Consider the following 19,854-nt stretch of genomic DNA (forward strand, 5'->3'; position numbering starts at 1 on the left):
TTCAGTTGGCAGTTAAAAGTTTGGGCATTGTTAGAGCTGAATAGTATGAAGATGTCACCACATATATCAGGATATGAAGCATGACCATGTCATAATGCAATAGGAGTTCCTGTGTCTTCTTTCATAGGAAAAAAATATAAAATTTTTAGTCACATCTGTATATTTTTAGGAAAAATATAACGTAAGACATGTAAAACCACCCAGTGGTTATGATTGAGGTATATATTACAGAGTTTGTTCTGTTGCTCCAGTGTTTGAGGTCATTTATTAAATTGTCAGATAATTCACATGAAGCACACTCATGTCTTATTGGGCACACTCACGATTTGGGCTAAACAGATGTAGCGGTTTCTGAAATTTAAGGGAAATAAAGATCTTAAATAAATAAGTAAATAAACTGACATTTGGGTCGAAGTCATAAATTAATACACTAGTGCCCAACAAGCCCAATACAATTGATACTAATTAAAGTTAGGCATTTTTACTAAAACCAAATTCTCTTCATGTTTTTTTTTATTTATATACAAATTTCTTTTTTTAGTTTGTTTTGTCTTCCATTGGTTTTTGCTTAGTTTCAGTACTATTTTCAGTCTGTACAAGTTGAAGAACATGTTTGAGAAAAGAAACATGATCATCAAAATTGGGAAAACTTTGTAAAGGAAGTGTATATGAAATTAACTTGATCTTCAGGAGTCGCGTAAAGCATTTCGGAAAAGCAGCAATCACAGACTGTTATTTTTTGTCTTTCAACCAAAACTGGGTACAGTTTAATTAACTGCGTGTGCAATTACCAGTAATTTTCCAGCTTGGTGTTAAAGACCTCAGTGGACAGATGTTTGAACAATGAAATATTGTCTTCGTAGGAGCCCTGTTGGGTCCTTGTTTGTAAAGAGTAGAACATCAGTTTATCAGGATATCTAAAATGTTTAATCACAGTGGATGCTTTTTAATTTAAATACAGTGGAAATGTACCAAAAGTTTACTTGCAATGTTTTCAATGATTTTACCATTGATTCGAAGGCTTCAGTTCTCACCTGTGACCTCCCCTCATCTGATCTGACACCTCTATGACTGAGATGTTTCAAGCTAGTATGTTGATATCCTCCATACAAATCTAAATACATGCACAACTCTAGTTCAAATGGTTAACATCTGGTTCTATATAGGTGTGTTCAGCAGGCTGTGTTACTCATTACACAGGCAAACCTTCAGCCACATTTTCCATCAGTTGCTTTTTTTTTTCCTTTTTCTTTTCCTTCTTTGGCAGCTTGAACTGGAGAACTACCAGCAGTAGCATAACCTGTCTGCTCGATCTCTGAAAATATTTTCTCTACGTTCAGCTTCAAGTTGTATTTATCCAGCTAGCAAGGTTCCCAACATCAGCTTACACACTAAATAAATATATGGTGGGAGAATGAGATTTATGTGCTCAGAAGGGCTTTTCTTTGCAAGTCTTAATTGTGTGCAAAGAGAACACTTTGTGATGTCTTTCCCTTGCCAATTAAATTACTTGAACTCCATCAGAGGAAGTCAAGTACTTCCTTTTCAGAACCCACAACATAATGTGGATCCTATTATTTATTTATTTCCCCAAACTTTGATGTGACTGGCAATTTCTCAGCTATGTCCTTTTGTTAATTAAAAAGATACAGTGGAGGGGGGAAAAATATTATCCACTTCTTCCGAAATACCTTTCTGTAATTTTATTACAGCTTACATATGGTGTCTGTTAGGAATCTGAGCCTGGACTATGTGCTGAATTATTATGTGGATTAGTATTGGCATTTGAAGGCTCTTGGCTTTAAAACTTGTGTCTGTTTTAAATCCTAAGTAAATTCCTTGCCGTTTTTTTCTTCAGCACAGCCTGTAACTCTATCCAACACATTTTTTAAACACTGCAGCTTAAGAGAAAGCAGCAGCAATTGATCTGAAGAGCTGCTATAGCTGTGCCTCATAACAACATTAAAAGGATTCTCTTATAATTATGTAAACTCCCCTGCTTTTAGGTGCTTGTAACTTTTAACCTTCTGATAGGGCTAATGCAGACAGGCCTAAAAGTTTCATGCCAGTGCTATTTTACAGCTAATATGGCATGGCTTAATGTAATTATGTTGTCTCTTCTGGGTGTACAAATTGCAGCTTTGAGCCCTTCTTCCTAATCTGTGTAATAACACTCCTCTAAAGTGTAAGTGCAAGAAGATCGGTTTCTTTAATAGACTGCAGTTTAAAAAATACATTCCTCAGCCTGAGCTCCAGGTTAGATAACGGTGTGGAGCCCAGACTGAGATGGATGTCAGGCTAATGGCACCAGTGATTATTTATTTATAGAGATTACTGCTAAATTGCTGATTACATATTTTTCTGGTATCCAATATCTTTACACATTCATTTTTGGAATGAAGGGTATGTCAGATCTCCAGAAAATTGATTTTTATGAAATGCCATTAGGCATGGGTATGATATAGGATATCTCATGAGATATACTTGTAGTTATAGAATGAAACAAATTACTATGCGTGTGAGTGAGATGTAGACATTTACACACACACACACACACACACACAAACACACAGTATTGCAAAAAATATTGGGACAGCAGACAGATGACAAAATGCATTTAATCAGCTGCAATCCCTTCCAGATCTACAATTCCAGTTTTTAGCCGTCCGATGGGATGGAGGTCAGGACTGAACAGGCCTTGTTTTTAGTGCTGTTGTCTGAGAGCCATGGTGTTAAAGCTTTGTGATAAGACATTGTTGTGTAGCTAGATGTTTTTTCACTCAGCATAAAGTTCTCTAACGTATCAACATACATATTGGAAACCCATTAACAGCATATGAGCTTTGTTAAATTTATGGGAGGCATTACTTTTGGTGCGTGTGTGTATGTATATATGTATATGTGTGTGTGTATGTATATATATATATATATATATATATATATATATATATATATATATATATATATATATCAGCTTATATATATTATGGTTTTACTTATAGATGTGTGTGCATCTCTTTAAAAATCAAACCCATAATACCCATTCTTCCATTTGATTTTTATAGAAAGTGATCTGTAAACCTTCAACACATGGCGTACTAAAGAAAAATTGGACCCCGAGTTATTCTGATACTTTTCCTAGCCCCAAGTGTTCCTTTCATGTCCAACTATAAGACCTGTTCTGGGTTAGCATACTCTAAATAAATTCCTTTTTCAATCCTTTATATTCCAATTTCCAACATATCTTTGTCACTCTGTTGATTTAATTATTCTTCTTTGTAGTTTTTTTTTTTTTTTTTTAATTAAAAAAATGCATAGGCTTTTATTTTTCGTTAACCAACGGGGGGAGCCCATGGTTATCACAGCCGACAAAGACTCCACAGTAACCTAGGTTGGCTTTTGCTGAGTTTTAACTTCGCCTTGGCATCTTTCCATTTACTTCAGAAGTGGATGCTTCGGTATCTGATAAGGACTCCAGAACATGATTCCTAATGTTAGGTAAAGGGAAAACAGATGCTATCAGTACAGTTGAATTTTGAAAAATACAGAGCATGCAAAATATTTTAAACCCTGTGGTATATTAATTGAGGCACCTTTGCTTTGAACCACAATTATTTATTATCTGTTCTTGTGTCTTAATGGAACTTGTATTTAAGTAAAAACAACTGTCCTATTTCTAATGCGAGTTTAACAAAGTTGCTCTGTTTAGTGAAACACATTCAAGTGTACCTACATACCCATGTGTATATGCAGTATAATATATTTGCCTTTTGAGGTTTTCCCAGCTTTCCTAACAGTTTAAGCTCATACGTACGTTTTAGTTATGTATACAGTATACACATCAATCGGTAAGATCTTTCAAAGGGGATTTTGTGGCCTTCAAAGTGGAGGTGTGGCGTAGTTCTCTGTTGAAACTATTGTCTTGTCAGAGATGGCCTTTCTTGATAGGGTTAGGAGTCCAACTATGTGGGAACCAGACTCCCTAATGAAGGTATTAATCCACCCCTGTGCAGTTTTGGAAAGATCAAGGAAGATGTGAACTACAGTGATCAGAACCACAGATAGACAGTATTAACATCAGTGTGGAAAATGTCCATCCTTTTTGTCTCTACGTCACTGAGGACTTGGCTTAAGATAAAGAAGTCTGCCTAAGAGTTGCTTTAAAAGACGTACTGAGCCCAGGCAATCTGGAATACATTTGTCCAATAGAATAGCAAACTCCTCTTGGCCAAAATATTTTCAACTTTGTATAAACTTACCATAAACATCAGTTCATCCCCATCAGATTGCTGTATCTGTATATCTTTATATATTTATTCTTCTGTTTCACTGTGGACAGCCTCTCTAACAAACTCAAATTATTCAAATTGTATTTACAACCGAAAAAGAAGGAAAACAAATACAAGCCTACAGTCCTTAGCAGAAACAACTGGCCTACATGTTTTATTGCATTGTCTGTTGCAATTTTTCTTTTTAAAGTTATTAGCAGTGCGTCTCCTGCCAACTTCAGTGTCTGTCGTGTAATTTCTTCTCCCATGAGCTCTCGAGTATGTTACTTCAATCTGAGCCTCATTCCAAAACAAACATGAGGAAACCCAGATTCTCTACAGGTTACTCCAGTCTATCCTAATGGAAACACTCAAGCCGTGAATCATGATATTCTAAACACCTCTTTCACATCAGAGGGTTCAAAATATAATTATAGAAAAGCTTTTCCTTTTGCAACCTCTGGTTAAGATACAAATTAAAATACCCCGTGTTCTCTTCCTAAAATAGAATTGTCACACTTCAGATGGCCAGTTTATTTTTAGCTGTGTGACTTCATTCCGTACATTGTACATACAAAACGGAAGAGGGCTGAGATGACTACAGAGTATTGCAACTAAAGTTTATTTTAAGAGAACATCACATTTTATTAAGGAAAATATGCATATTTTCCTCAGAGAATACATACTTTAAGCACTGATATTGATTTTTTTATTAATTAACTTTTGCATTGCAGCTTTTCTTATGTGTCACCCTAAATATGCCTAAGATGGTTTTGTGACTGTATTAAATGCATCAGTATGTTTTCTTGGTTTTGTTTTTTGCCTTTTCAGATAGAATACAAAGTCCAAAGGTAATTGTACTTTCAGAGAAAGGCATTATGTATATTTACAGCATTTGATCAATCTCCACTAATAAAACTCAGTATTCAAACTTCATTGGACTTCCTGACTTTTTAGGAAATCATTTCCCACATCCTTGACATCAAATTTTGAAACCTTATTCCTAAAATTTCAATTTATGTAATTTATTTTTCACATTAATTTAGATTTGTGTAGGCCCAAGAGTTTCTCATGTCTTTGAATCTTGCTCCAACTGCCTCTGATGTCACAAAGCTTTAAACTTTTCAAATGGCGTGCTTTATTTTCATAAAAGTGTAGCCCCAAGCATATTGGTAACTTCAAACACTTAAGCATAAAAGCTATAATAATTAAAAAATAAAATGGTTTGAAATCTCTCTGCATCAAAGCTAAAGTGTGTTAATGACTGGGAAAGTATATGAATCCATGAAAAGGCATAGTCACACTTTCTGTGAGTGAACCTGTGAAACTGCCAAGGTATGTTTGTCCCTGAATTTTTGAAATTCAGTATAAGTAATTATATATTCAGAGGAGTAAGTACCTGTGTTTTACCAGTGTAAAATACCCATCAGTACAGATTTCAACCAGTCATTGTTGTCACGCTTTGTCACTTCTTTCCCAAAACGACTGGTGTTCTTACCTGTCTGTAAGAGAAGATATAATGGTTAGGGACTCAACGTCCGTCCAGGTGTGATGGAAGAAATTCAAATTCCTGTCAACTTGCACTTTGAACAGTAAAAAGCATGCATAACAACAGCTTAGTTTCATGACAGCAGTTAAGATTGTAAAACACTGAAAGTTATAATGTGCGTGATGCACATAAAGAAAGATTGTTACGTTCCGAACTGAGTGTGCTTCAAAGAAAATTATCATTGTGAAAATTATTTTAAGTAAACATTTTTGTCATATCATCTTTTATGAAGGAATGTTTGAGGGTTTATTTTCAGTTATGTTTCCTCTACCTTTTGATTTCTTGGTGGGTTCACAACCCTTTGATTTTTCTGACAGGCTTTGTTCTTTCAGAGGTAGTAATGTGGTAGCAATAAGAGTTTATCTTCAACAACAAAAAGGCTATTTATGTCTGAAAACAATCTTCTTCTCTCTGACACATTGGCACCCTCCTAGAGAAAAATGTCAGGGTCAATAAAGGACCATTTACTGACTGTAAAGATTCTTACTATCACTGAAATCTTTCAAAGTAGAAACCTTTCAGAAAATACACTTACTGCATAGAAAGGTTGTGTGTTCCTCAAAGAATGAAGGTTATACAGCGATTTCATCCTGGAAAGGTAATCGGAACATATTGTGGTATCACTATCCCATATTGCAGGATGATATTTTAATGCGGATCGTGACCCAGAGTGTTGCAATTCAATTGTGGCACGCATGCTTTAATTGCTTTAATGCAGATTTTATAGCTGAGTTAATTGTACTGATCATTTGTAGAATAGCAGAAAGACTTTTAGAAATCTGACATGACTCATTTTTGATAGTGTGTTTGAAGCAGATGATTAATTTTTGATAGAAGTTTAGTGAATTAAACTTTCATGTGTGTGGCATACTTAAAATGTGGTTAATGATGGAGAAATAAATGAAACGTGTAAATTATTTGCCGTGTATGCTTAATCATACATTTCTAGATATGAAAGTCATATTTTCTACTCAGTCAAAACATGTCATAATATTTTTAATGGAGATTTAATAAAAAATAAGTACCTTCTCAGAATCTGTATATCCATATATATTTACAAACACATACACTCACCTAAAGGATTATTAGGAACACCATACTAATACTGTGTTTGACCCCCTTTCGCCTTCAGAACTGCCTTAATTCTACGTGGCATTGATTCAACAAGGTGCTGAAAGCATTCTTTAGAAATGTTGGCCCATATTGATAGGATAGCATCTTGCAGTTGATGGAGATTTGTGGGATGCACATCCAGGGCACGAAGCTCCCGTTCCACCACATCCCAAAGATGCTCTATTGGGTTGAGATCTGGTGACTGTGGGGGCCAGTTTAGTACAGTGAACTCATTGTCATGTTCAAGAAACCAATTTGAAATGATTCGACCTTTGTGACATGGTGCATTATCCTGCTGGAAGTAGCCATCAGAGGATGGGTACATTGTGGTCATAAAGGGATGGACATGGTCAGAAACAATGCTCAGGTAGGCCGTGGCATTTAAACGATGCCCAATTGGCACTAAGGGGCCTAAAGTGTGCCAAGAAAACATCCCCCACACCATTACACCACCACCACCAGCCTGCACAGTGGTAACAAGGCATGATGGATCCATGTTCTCATTCTGTTTACGCCAAATTCTGACTCTACCATCTGAATGTCTCAACAGAAATCGAGACTCATCAGACCAGGCAACATTTTTACAGTCTTCAACTGTCCAATTTTGGTGAGCTTGTGCAAATTGTAGCCTCTTTTTTCTATTTGTAGTGGAGATGAGTGGTACCCGGTGGGGTCTTCTGCTGTTGTAGCCCATCCGCCTCAAGGTTGTACGTGTTGTGGCTTCACAAATGCTTTGCTGCATACCTCGGTTGTAACGAGTGGTTATTTCAGTCAAAGTTGCTCTTCTATCAGCTTGAATCAGTCGGCCCATTCTCCTCTGACCTCTAGCATCAACAAGGCATTTTCGCCCAAAGGACTGCCGCATACTGGATGTTTTTCCCTTTTCACACCATTCTTTGTAAACCCTAGAAATGGTTGTGCGTGAAAATCCCAGTAACTGAGCAGATTGTGAAATACTCAGACCGGCCCGTCTGGCACCAACAACCATGCCACGCTCAAAATTGCTTAAATCACCTTTCTTTCCCATTCAGACATTCAGTTTGGAGTTCAGGAGATTGTCTTGACCAGGACCACACCCCTAAATGCATTGAAGCAACTGCCATGTGATTGGTTGATTAGATAATTGCATTAATGAGATATTGAACAGGTGTTCCTAATAATCCTTTAGGTGAGTGTATATCCAATTAAAAATCTTAGTGTTTGTCTTCATATGGGTATTATGAATACATGCATTGCTACATTGCTATAAGGCTCTGAAGTTCACTATCAAAAAAGGAGCTTTGTGAAGCTGGCAGCAGGTTTTAGTTTCAGGTTTCAAGTAAAAATACAGAGGTGTTTTCTTACCTGATTTGTATTCTTCCACACAATGCACTGTGCAGCCTCTCTTGTTTCTCAGTAAGGGGAGTCCAGACAGGACTTTTGTTTTCCACTTCATCTGATACTGGCCCAGTGTTGCTTCCTCAGTTAAGGGACTGGGGTTCCTGAACCTTGTCTTAGACAGGTTAACTCTGTTTGTTTTGAACTTCTGCTGAATGTAAAATTGCATTTGCCGTTTATTTCATTCCAAACTTTTAGGTTATTCTCAGTGGATATTAATTCTTTATTGAAACAAATAGAAAATGTGCCGGTTGTTCCTCACACATCTTTTGGGCATGTGGGGCAAAATGACCTATCCTCTGTTCATATCTGGGTCATTTCTTCAAGAGGCCCTTTGTATTAGATTATGTCCTCATGTTCTTTCTTATCAACTGTATGTGTATCATTTCGTATCCATCTAAGGTCCTTTTGTGGGCTGTGGGACTGCTTACATCATAGTGGTTGTTTTCGTGATTCATTCAAACTTAAATATAATAAAACTCCCAACGTTACATGTGAATCTATAACGATTTCTGAAATGATGAGAAATCACTTCAGTATTAATGCTTATAAGGTAGCGATGACACTATGTTTTGCCATTTTATAATTGTTTCCAAATTGTTGCTTTCCTTTCAGGGATTCTTCATCACCGTGTCCCCCGAGTCTATGCTAAAGGTAGCAAAGCATGCTTCTGAAAACAACAAGATCTTTGGCTTGAATCTGTCAGCTCCATTCATCTGTCAGTTCTTCAAGGAGCCACTGATGAAGGTCATGCCCTACGTAGATATCTTATTTGGAAATGAAACGGTGAGTCGATTGCTTAATATGGGGTGAAAATTCTTTAATAAACCATGTTTAAATGCAATTCTCCATAGGTTATCAGCTGTTTGATCATTGTTTAACTGTGACTGGGGTTTTCGTTGGACCCAAGAAGTTATTTCTGTATTAATTCCTTTTATTTTGTCAAGATGTTATCTGTTTATGTACATTTCTTTCTTAAACATATCTAAATGAGCTCTTGGGTGGAGGTCACAGTGTCTCGAGCTGCTGTGGTTTGGGGAGTATCAATACGAGCTGCTCAGCCCAAAGCAAACAGGACGACTCGCAGATTACAGAGCAGAGAGGAGCTGTAATGGCAGGGGAAGCCCTGGCCCGGTGCGCTCCTCCTCCTCACACTCCAGAGGCCATAAAGGGTGGAGAGCTGCAAGCTGAGGGAGAGTGTGACTATAATGCAGATCTGAGAAACTGCTCTCCACCGTAGAACTTATTTTTTCACAGTTGCCGGCATGGGTCATGTGGAATACCTCACTGTCCGTGTGATCGAGCTTCTTATTGATCTGTCTAATGGAAGCTCCAGCTTTTTCATCATGTTGTCTGGATACTATTTTTTATTTTAGGAAGGTTTCAAATGAACAGTGCTTTTCTCTCTTAACAATATCTATAAATATAAAACACAATTTTAACTCTTTAAAAGAGTTAAAAAGAGTTCAGTTTGAGTTCAGTTGTTGTTATCTTTCAAGTGTGGTCTCAAGAAAAAATAAAAATTGTGCATAATCTGTTACTGCATCAATTTTATTCAACCACTATTTATGATTCTTTTTAGTCAATTTGTTGATTTATTAGTTGTGAATTCAATTAGTATAACTTGGGAAGCTGCAGGGTCTAGGGTTGAATTACAATGGACAAAAGAGGTATATTGTAGTCTACCTAAAGAGCACGGTAGCTGGGTATGTGTCGTACAACTCAAAAAGTAGTTTGTGCTCATCTGCTCTTCCGCTGAGATGTCTATGGTCTTCCTGGAACGGTGACGTGAACTTGTCGGCTGTGACTGACTGAGCTCTCGGATACGTGTAATTTATTATCGCTGACAAGTGATGGAACTGCTGGCTGATCATGAAAAATCATTTAAACCATCAAAACATGTTTCTGATTTACCCCTGTGGTACCCTTGGACTCCCTGCCTCGTTTTATAGTGTGATATAGTATTCTATTAAACAAAATAATAATTGTAGCTCCCCTTAACTGCAATACCAATGGATCGTATTAAGAGCTCTGCATGTCCAAAATGCAGACTATGCATTGAGTTAGTATATCGTTTTAAGTTTAAGTTCCACCCTAAATCAAATCATTCATATTGTGGTATGATGTTGCTTCAGATCTATTAAATTATTTGAACCTGCATGTATTTCCTTCTGCTTAGCATTTCCCCCTATCCAATAATAATAACTATAATACCAGTGCAGTTTGAAGTATGCCTTATGGATTGACTGAAGACAGTGGAGGCACATTTTAACAAGATGAGGTAGAAATGCATACAAATTCCCGTTATATAGCCTACATAATTTTCCTGCTGGCTGGAACCCTATCTATACTGGGTTAGCCCTTTCTCTGCTTTTTCTATGTAGTTACAGTGGGCAGATAATTATTGTGCTTGTATTTAGGGAGATGTTGTACGTAATTCTTTGGCATTTATAAAAGTGACAAAAATATCTCCGTCATGATTCCACTGTTTTAGTATTTCTATGATCTACTATCACTGAATCATTTAAGACTGAAGCTGCTTATCTGACACCAGACCGTTTTCTCATTAAATGGCAAGCATGTCGTGTAATAACCTGAGAACAGTACTGGTCTAATTGAGTCCTTGTCTACTGTCCTCTGACTACATGACATAAACTCGGGGCATAACGTTTCAGAAAATGTAATAGCCACAGTTAATTAAGCAAGAGTGAAGAATCGTTATTGCCGAAACCAGATGGCAATGAATTAGCCAAAGAAATTACACACAATTTGCTTGTCATTTGTAGCACATAAGATAAACTGTACAATGAAAATTATTTGGTTATTACTCATGAATTTGTATTGCAGTAGCTCAGACAATGTAGATAAATGGCGAGATTAATTGGGAATGAATGAATCACTCTGACTGATGTTGTATAAGCAGTGATTAATTCCACCGCGATTCAGATCATTTTAAATAACTGCGCTTTTATCTGGGACGGCCGCAAGGTTGGTAAATGATTTAAAGCGATTCACTCGTCATAAAAAGAGCCACAGAGCGATTCTGTGCATCTTCGCTGTGAAGAGCTGGAATTGCCTCCGAGCCAATTCTGTAGCCTTTCTGCAGTCCCTTCTTTACAGCCCATCGTGGCCGTATTATATACCTCCCACATGCAGAAGCACACCTCATCTCTCACAGCACAATTTATTGAACAGATCGACACTCAGGAGGAGGTTATTTATGTGTGCTTAAGAGAGATATTAAAATGGGATCGCTCCATTATAATTGAAAATTCAATAGGCTAACCATTTAACAAATGTGAAAATGGTACACTGCAGAACCACAAGCAGAAGAAACATCGCTATAGACCAGCGATGGAAACTCAGGACTTCTAGCAGCCAATCACTTGTATATTGCCCTGGACGTGAAAGGATAGTTTTAATTCCTTACACTGTTGTTGTTATTATTATTTCACTCACTCCCCAGTATTCTGTATTTACATATTTAATCTTTGTAAGGCATAGATAACTTCATAACCAGGTCAAAAACATTGTCTCAATTACGAACACATTTGATTTGATGCTTTCAGGGTTAAAACGTGTGGGCATTTAAATGCCACATAAATATAAGATTTTTTAATTGGTGTTTCCATTAATAAGAGGAACATGAATAGTCTTAGGTGAAGAAACTTTTCAGTGTGTTTCTTAGCATTTAAACACAATGAAGGGTGTATAGCGAATTCTGCCACATCAAAAGGTACTGAAAGGGGATTTCCTTTTCAAGGGAAGCTCGCATGATGCACCTGTCACGTTATCTACAGGAATACTGCAGAGCTGCTGTGAAAACCTGTGTCCATGTTTGTATATAGATTGATAGAAATAGATTTTTCCATGTTTAATTCTATACATCATAGAGGTTCTGTGCATGATGGACTGCTAGGAACAGTGGAGCCTGTGGTTCTCTAAGGGCCCTTTCAGCACGAGGGATGTTCTCAGAAAAACTGCACTCCCCGTGTTGACTACATCCCTGACAACATGCTCTCCGCTAGCTGGAAATGTGCCTCTTTTTGCAGCTGAAGGAATGTGTAGTCTCCCATATTATAACAGAGATGTGATGGCTGTATTACGTCTTGACAAAGTAACACTTTTCTTGTTAGGCCCTTCTTTCCCAGTTAAAGCTCAGTTAAGCCATCTCTAAGGAGTCGCTACCGTTTGAGATATTAACCTACCTATGTTTGTTCCACGGCTTGCTGATTCAGCCTAAAGGGTTTGTTAAGAATAATACTCTCAGTGTGTGGGAGCAAACAGTAGTTTCTGTAATTAAGAAAATGCGTAAATGCTTAAACATAAGATCGTTCTATCCGAGATTCTTGTACATTATGTATCTTTCTTTGTTAAAGTAACTACCTCCTGTAATTTTACCCACAGCATTCAATTAAAGGAAAAAAAAAATTATTTAAATGTCTCTTGTGTAATGCAAATCATTTCAGCTTTGTTTTAAAACAGTCACGCTTGTTTAGATATTTTTAACTCAACTGTTTAGCTTTGTTATTATTTATTACCAAGAGGATTTTTAGCATCATTTAATTTCCAGAAACTGTATCTGCCTTGAGTTAGTTGTCAACAAAATTAAATATTTACCTGCTTTTACGTATGCTTGCATTCATCTAGTGCACTTGTTGTTCTCTGAAACGCTTGTTGGTCTGCACAATGTGTATCAGTTACCCGAGCAGTGTGGCTCCCGTGGTGTCCGGGGAGCCGGCCTGCTCACGCCAAGGGAGTTGTCCTAACAACTGTAATTGTGCAACGCTGAGCAATGCTGGAAATGCTTTGGAGTGAACCGTAAAATATTTCAAATTGCTTAGGTTAAAAGAGGTCCCCAACTTATAAAATATGAGGAAATCTAAAACCAGGGAATGCCTTAACAAGTACAGAGGAGCAAGTTCTTTGAAAGAGAATAATGATGGATGTAAGAGAAGATATTGTACCAGGGGCCGATCAATAGTGCAAGTACTCTGCTGGCTCTGAGGCCAGTGTATTTCTGTCACAGCAGGAGTGAGTGCAAGATGTCAGGTTGTTGTAGGAATGACTTAGAGAAGTTTAACACCAGTGTGGTTTGATACCCTATACATCTCACTGCCTGTGATCTACAGGAATTCAGGCTGATGTGATATTCTCTCCCCCCTCTTATCTCTAGTCCTGTGGTGGAAAAAAAAAAAATACCTGTGGTCTTGTGATGACTACATTTCCACAGTCCTCTAATGTTTATCCAAACTGTATTTCCTTTAGTTCCTACTATTATACTGTTCACTGGTGTTCAGAATGAACAGCCTTACAGCCTTACAATCTATGATTAAAAGCTACCTATGATGAATGTTGTTTGTTCCCTTATGTTAAGGGCAGTCCGATATTAACTATTGTTCCTCAATATGAAGCCACAATACAGTGTTGATTTGAATGTTTAATTACTGTTTATTCACCGATATTTTAGTTTTATGAACTAAAAAAATCAGATATTAAGTTGGCAAGCTACTCTTATTATGGGGCCACTAGAACTTCTTAAAAATAATACATGATATGTTGTGTATATTTTAAAAGAGCACATTAAGACTTTAAAGGGGGTATATTAGTACATTATTGAGAGATGGTCAGAGTAAAAGGAATGAGCGACCTGCTTATATGTACATGACATATCTCAACATTTCCAGTTATATTAAACCTTTTATTTACAGAGTGACTGAGATTTTCCAGAATATTATGAGACTTATTCATTTATTTATTTCAGCCCATTGAAGCTCAACAAAATGCTGAATTTGGTTCTTGACAGAGTTGTTTATATGCATGTCCCTGTTGAAATTAGAGAACTGCAGCCTCTGGAAGACTTCAGAACACATGTATTCACAAACACAACCTTTATATTAACGCTGTCATTGGGAGAGAAGCCTATTTTTGTTGAAATGGAAATGTTTTTATAACAAAGAGACAACAGACTGCCGTTCTTATTTATGAAATGATATCATATCAAGAGTTTGTATCTCATGTACTATTTCAACAAAGGCCTGTTTGAAGTTTGCTCACAGCATTTCTAAGAAAACATTTTTATTGTATGTGCTGCAGCATAACAAAACTGAATAAATGGCGAGCAGATTAATTTAAAAAACCTTTCATCTTAAACCTACAGATGAATCTGTCTTGGAGATTATTTTTGCTACTTTTTCAAAGGAAGAGCATATACAATTAATACATTTACAGGCCATTGAGTAATGGAGGAAGCAAGCTGGAATTTGATTTAAAACCACACTTCTTTTCTTTTTTTTTCTTTTTTTTTTGAAGTGGCCCATTGTTCCCACATGAATTGAATGATTTAGTGTTTTGATGACCTACATTATTGTGGGCTTTCTGATTGCATCATACCAAGTATTTCCTTTAAGCATAGCCTTGTGGATATTTTCTTTTTCCGCAAAATGTGTCACATGCTTGTTGTATGGAAGCCAAAGGAATTGCTGGCTTTTGCAAGTTTTGTAAATTAGTGCCTGATTTCTTTTTGTGCATTTTAACTGGCAAGAGGCCATACTGTGCCATATCAACACATAGCTCCTTGGTCATTTTATCAAGTTTCTTAAACATGACTTATTAATTTGACTTGGTTAAATGGTAAATGGTTAAGATTGCATTAATGGTCTTATTGTTTTCATTGTTTGATGTATATAAATATCTACAAACCAGATCACTGTGTTTGACTGTGGTGCAAAAGACTGGGTTGTATCCACAAACCATGTATAGGGGATATGGGATCTTTCATTTTGAATGATGTACAAATGTTATTTTTATGTGTAGTCTATTCTACCCCATTTTGCCATTCATTTCTTAAATTAACAAGCAGCGAGAGAGATGTTTTGAGGAAAAAAAAGTTTTTACATTCTGATGCTGTTAGAGGTGGTATTGTATAAATATATATTATATTTAATACTGCCAAGTACCTAAAGTATAATGACAGATGGTCTGTGGCATTGTATCATTGTGAGATGACCCCACATTAGTGCCTAGAGGTAAGATTCAAGAGAAGGCAAAATACTGCAGAGAAGCGATGAGTATTTACGAGTACACGACCCAAGCTCTTAATATGAAGGCTTCTGATGGCAGAACGACTCAAATCTGAGACACCTTTTCTTTCTGTGCACTGTCACTTCTGTATGACAATGCAGTTTTTGTTGCTACTTCCGATTTTTCATTTAATGTATAATTTTATATTTAACATGCAGATAAACGTTTTTAGAAACTTATATCATGTAATTATAAATTATATCATTGAATCTTTCCTGTAATTCAGATGAAAGTCACATTTTGAAGGGTCACTGCCAGGGCTACAGTTGATCAGACATAAACAGAACCAAGTAGCGTGTCTGTGATAGTAATATTTGTGCAGAACTAATAATTAAACATTGTGCTAACTGAGAACTGTTGCAGTGAAACCACTGGGTTGCTGAGTAACAGTATTTGTTTGTGGCCTGTTTGTCACACCTAGTCTGAGAACTGATCTTTGTAAGAGAAGTGTAAACTCTTTGCTTTAAATTGCAATAAGCTTAAACAAATTAATTATGCTTAGCATGTTTAACATGCATGCTTACAAACAGAAAACTGAGGATATTGGAGTAATGCTGTATGTATATACAAATAATTGAAGAACATTCCACATTTCATACAGGGACTACATGTCACATTGTTATTCAGCACTAATACAACTTTATAGATTTACATGTACAGTGAGGGGGGAAAAAAGTATTTGATCCCCTGCTGATTTTTTACGTTTGCCCACTGACAAAGAAATGATCAGTCTATAATTTTAATGGTAGGTGAGAGACAGAATAAAATAAAAAAATCCGGAAAAACGCATTTCAAAAAAGTTATACATTGATTTGCATGTTAATGAGGGAAATAAGTATTTGATCCCCTATCAATCAGCAAGATTTCTGGCTCCCAGGTGTCTTTTATACAGGTAACGAGCTGAGATTAGGAGCACTCTCTTAAAGGGAGTGCTCCTAATCTCAGCTCGTTACCTGTATAAAAGACACCTGTCCACAGAAGCAATCAATCAATCAGATTCCTAACTCTCCACCATGGCCAAGACCAAAGAGCTGTCCAAGGATGTCAGGGACAAGATTGTAGACCTACACAAGGCTGGAATGGGCTACAAGACCATCGCCAAGCAGCTTGGTGAGAAGGTGACAACAGTTGGTGCGATTATTCGCAAATGGAAGAAACACAAAATAACTGTCAGTCTCCCTCGGTCTGGGGCTCCATGCAAGATCTCACCTCGTGGAGTTTCAGTGATCATGAGAACGGTGAGCAATCAGCCCAGAACTACACGGGAGGATCTTGTTAATGATCTCAAGGCAGCTGAGACCATAGTCACCAAGAAAACAATTGGTAACACTACGCCGTGAAGGACTGAAATCCTGCAGCCCCCGCAAGGTCCCCCTGCTCAAGAAAGCACATGTACAGGCCCGTCTGAAGTTTGCCAATGAACATCTGAATGATTCAGAGGAGAACTGGGTGAAAGTGTTGTGGTCAGATGAGACCAAAATCGAGCTCTTTGGCATCAACTCAACTCGCCGTGTTTGGAGGAGGAGGAATGACCCCAAGAACACCATCCCCACCGTCAAACATGGAGGTGGAAACATTATGCTTTGGGGGTGTTTTTCTGCTAAGGGGACAGGACAACTGCACCACATCAAAGGGAAGATGGACGGGGCCATGTACCGTCAAATCTTGGGTGAGAACCTTTTTCCCTCAGCCAGGGCATTGAAAATGGGTCGTGGATGGGTATTCCAGCATGACAATGACCCAAAACACACAGCCAAGGCAACAAAGGAGTGGCTCAAGAAGAAGCCTAGCCCGTCTCCAGACCTTAATCCCATAGAAAATCTGGGGAGGGAGCTGAAGGTTCGAGTTGCCAAACGTCAGCCTCGAAACCTTAATGACTTGGAGAGGATCTGCAAAGAGGAGCGGGACAACATCCCTCCTGAGATGTGTGCAAACCTGGTGGCCAACTACAAGAAACGTCTGACCTTGCCAACAAGGGTACTAAGTCGAAGGGGTCAAATACTTATTTCCCTCTTTAACATGCAAATCAATTTGTAACTTTTTTTTTAAATATGTTTTTCTGGATTTTTTTGTTGTTATTCTGTCTCTCACTGTTAAAATATACCTACCATTAAAATTATAGACTGATCATTTCTTTGTCAGTGGGCAAACGTACAAAATCAGCAGGGGATCAAATACTTTTTTCCCTCACTGTATATTGACTTGCATTAGTATGTATAATAACGGCATTAAAAAAAAAAAAAAATGATGAAAACACAATGTAGCTTGATGAGAATTATTAACCAACATTGTCCTTTGGTAAGGCTAGTCTTAAAGGTGACAAACGCCTCTGACACGTCCCTCTGAGTGTCATGCTGTTTTGACTTGTTGGGAACATTGTGGCTATTCAGGGTTTAGAAATAAGCTTGTCTTTCACATTCACATTTCTTAAAGATGACTCCTCTGAGCACGGTGAGGGTGCTGTTTTTTAAGTGCTTCCTTTTGACAGAGCACTTCTGCTACTGGTGAAAGGGTCTGACCACAGTGCTGTTCAGACTGGCAGTATTTTTCCATGACGTGAAGCTGACAGTATTTTTTTTATTTTATGTGGTCATTTTTGTTCAAGAGCAACATCTGTAAATCATGCACGTGCACAACAGATATCCTCTTAATAAGACTTATTGGTTACATGTTTATTTGGTGTTTACTTAATTGGTCTTCTAGTAATAATAATATAAACAATTAAATGCTTTTTATAGTTTAGTATTTTGATTGTTTACAATGCATTATTAAGACAAATTCCACAGATAATAGCTCAGTCAAATTTAACCTGAACAATTCCTACAGACAACTTGAATGTGGAAATGTATAATAAATACATATATTTTGTATATTATTGTTATTATTATCATTATTAGGAGTAGTAACTACTTGTACTAGTAGTATTGCTTGATCTCATGATTAAAAGGCAGTTTGATACCAATACATTTTCCGATTAGCAAGATGGCCTAAAGTTGTGATTTCAACACTTTAATAATGCGTTACTGCTGGCTGTGTGATTATTATTACACAGGGAGTACTCTTCCTGTAAGGGGTTATATCTGGAGAGGCGTATGCAATAAAAAAAAAAAATAGGATTTATCTGCAGCAGTCCCCAGTAAGATATCTCAAAGTGCTGCCTTACACATTTAAAGAGCTTCTTCCTTCAGCTGTAAATTATTTTTACCAGATGAGCTATACAAGCATTAGAATTGCAGTTGGAAAATGGCTTGGGAAAAAAAAAATGTATACACCACTGGCTTTGATAAACAAAGGATTTTTGCTTTTAATGAATTCAGCCTAAAAAAAAAAAATCCTGGTGGTTGTCTCAGCTTTGGTTTGCTGTTTTGTCGCATGTCATGCATGAATAGAAATGCTGCATTCTCTGGGGAACCCTAAAACCTCAGTGTAGGTTGTTTATTTCCTTAATCTCTCCTCCTCTGAGCTTCATGCTGTCAGATGGAGGGCTAAAGCCTGTAAACACAGATTATCATATCAATAATCACCTGCTTTAGGTAACGCCCTGCGATGGAGATCATGGCAGGGCCGTTTCCTGTGCAGTGAAGTGCTGCAATGAGCTCAGCTTTCACCTTTGGCCATGTTCTGACATAGAAACCTGCCTGTGGTCCCAGTGTATTTTGGGGGAAAATGCTAAAATATTGTTGGGTAAAGTGGTTATTTTCAGTTTTATATTGAGTATGGCATTTGTACTGATACTAGCATCAGAATAGTGCAGATATATTTTTCTTACTGTCATCTGATAAGGTTGGCATAGAAGAAGAAAGTGAATATTAATTTGACATTTTGTTCCAGTTACACTAAGCTATGTTGTCCAGCTCTAATTAAATACCAAAGTTCTTTTCTTGTAATGTTGTTACAATAATGTGGAAAATAATCCTTCATAATCACAATATGTGTGACATTTCTACATTTGGATTGGCAAACGACAACATGGCGGTGTGGACTCCAGAGAAACAGGAGAGGACTTCGGGAATGATGAGTGCAAGCCTGCTGGCTCATGTGGTTTAAAGGTTAAACTAACACTACACGAGTATTACAAGAATGTGTAAACCTTGCAGACCAGTGTAGTCAACCTAGAGTTAGAGCCCCCAGACAGATGGTATATCTAGCCAACACTGGAGACCTCTTTGTGTATGAAGACCATTGTGTAGAACAGAACCGAGGAGGTATTTCCGAGTATTTCTGAAGGTCTGCTCAACTTCAAACAAGACCAGCCAAGTATATATTATATAATTGTTTTAATTACATATCAGTATTTTTTATTTCTGCTCTCTGGAGGGGTTTCTTCCATTTTTACTGAATCAATCAATCATCTTAAATTAATATACTGCTCCGTATACATAAAAGGCACTTTATACAGAAGCTAATGGAAACCAATGTGAAAGCCTTGTCAAATGCTAAAGTCTGTAATCTATTTTTAAACAG

At 37.2% G+C, this 19,854-nt stretch overlaps 1 protein-coding gene across 2 annotated transcripts in view; it reads left to right on the forward strand.

The window, feature by feature from the left end:
• Positions 1-19,854, forward strand: part of adka (adenosine kinase a) — a 122,258-nt gene that overhangs the window by 77,409 nt on the left and 24,995 nt on the right. For both annotated transcript variants that reach the window (XM_066693567.1, XM_066693568.1), the window contains exon 7: positions 8,923-9,093. In XM_066693567.1, coding sequence (XP_066549664.1) covers positions 8,923-9,093 — 171 coding nt within the window. The remainder of the gene's footprint in view (positions 1-8,922; positions 9,094-19,854) is intronic.

The sequence above is a fragment of the Amia ocellicauda genome, chromosome 20 (genome assembly GCF_036373705.1).
Source record: "Amia ocellicauda isolate fAmiCal2 chromosome 20, fAmiCal2.hap1, whole genome shotgun sequence".
NCBI lineage: Eukaryota > Metazoa > Chordata > Actinopteri > Amiiformes > Amiidae > Amia > Amia ocellicauda.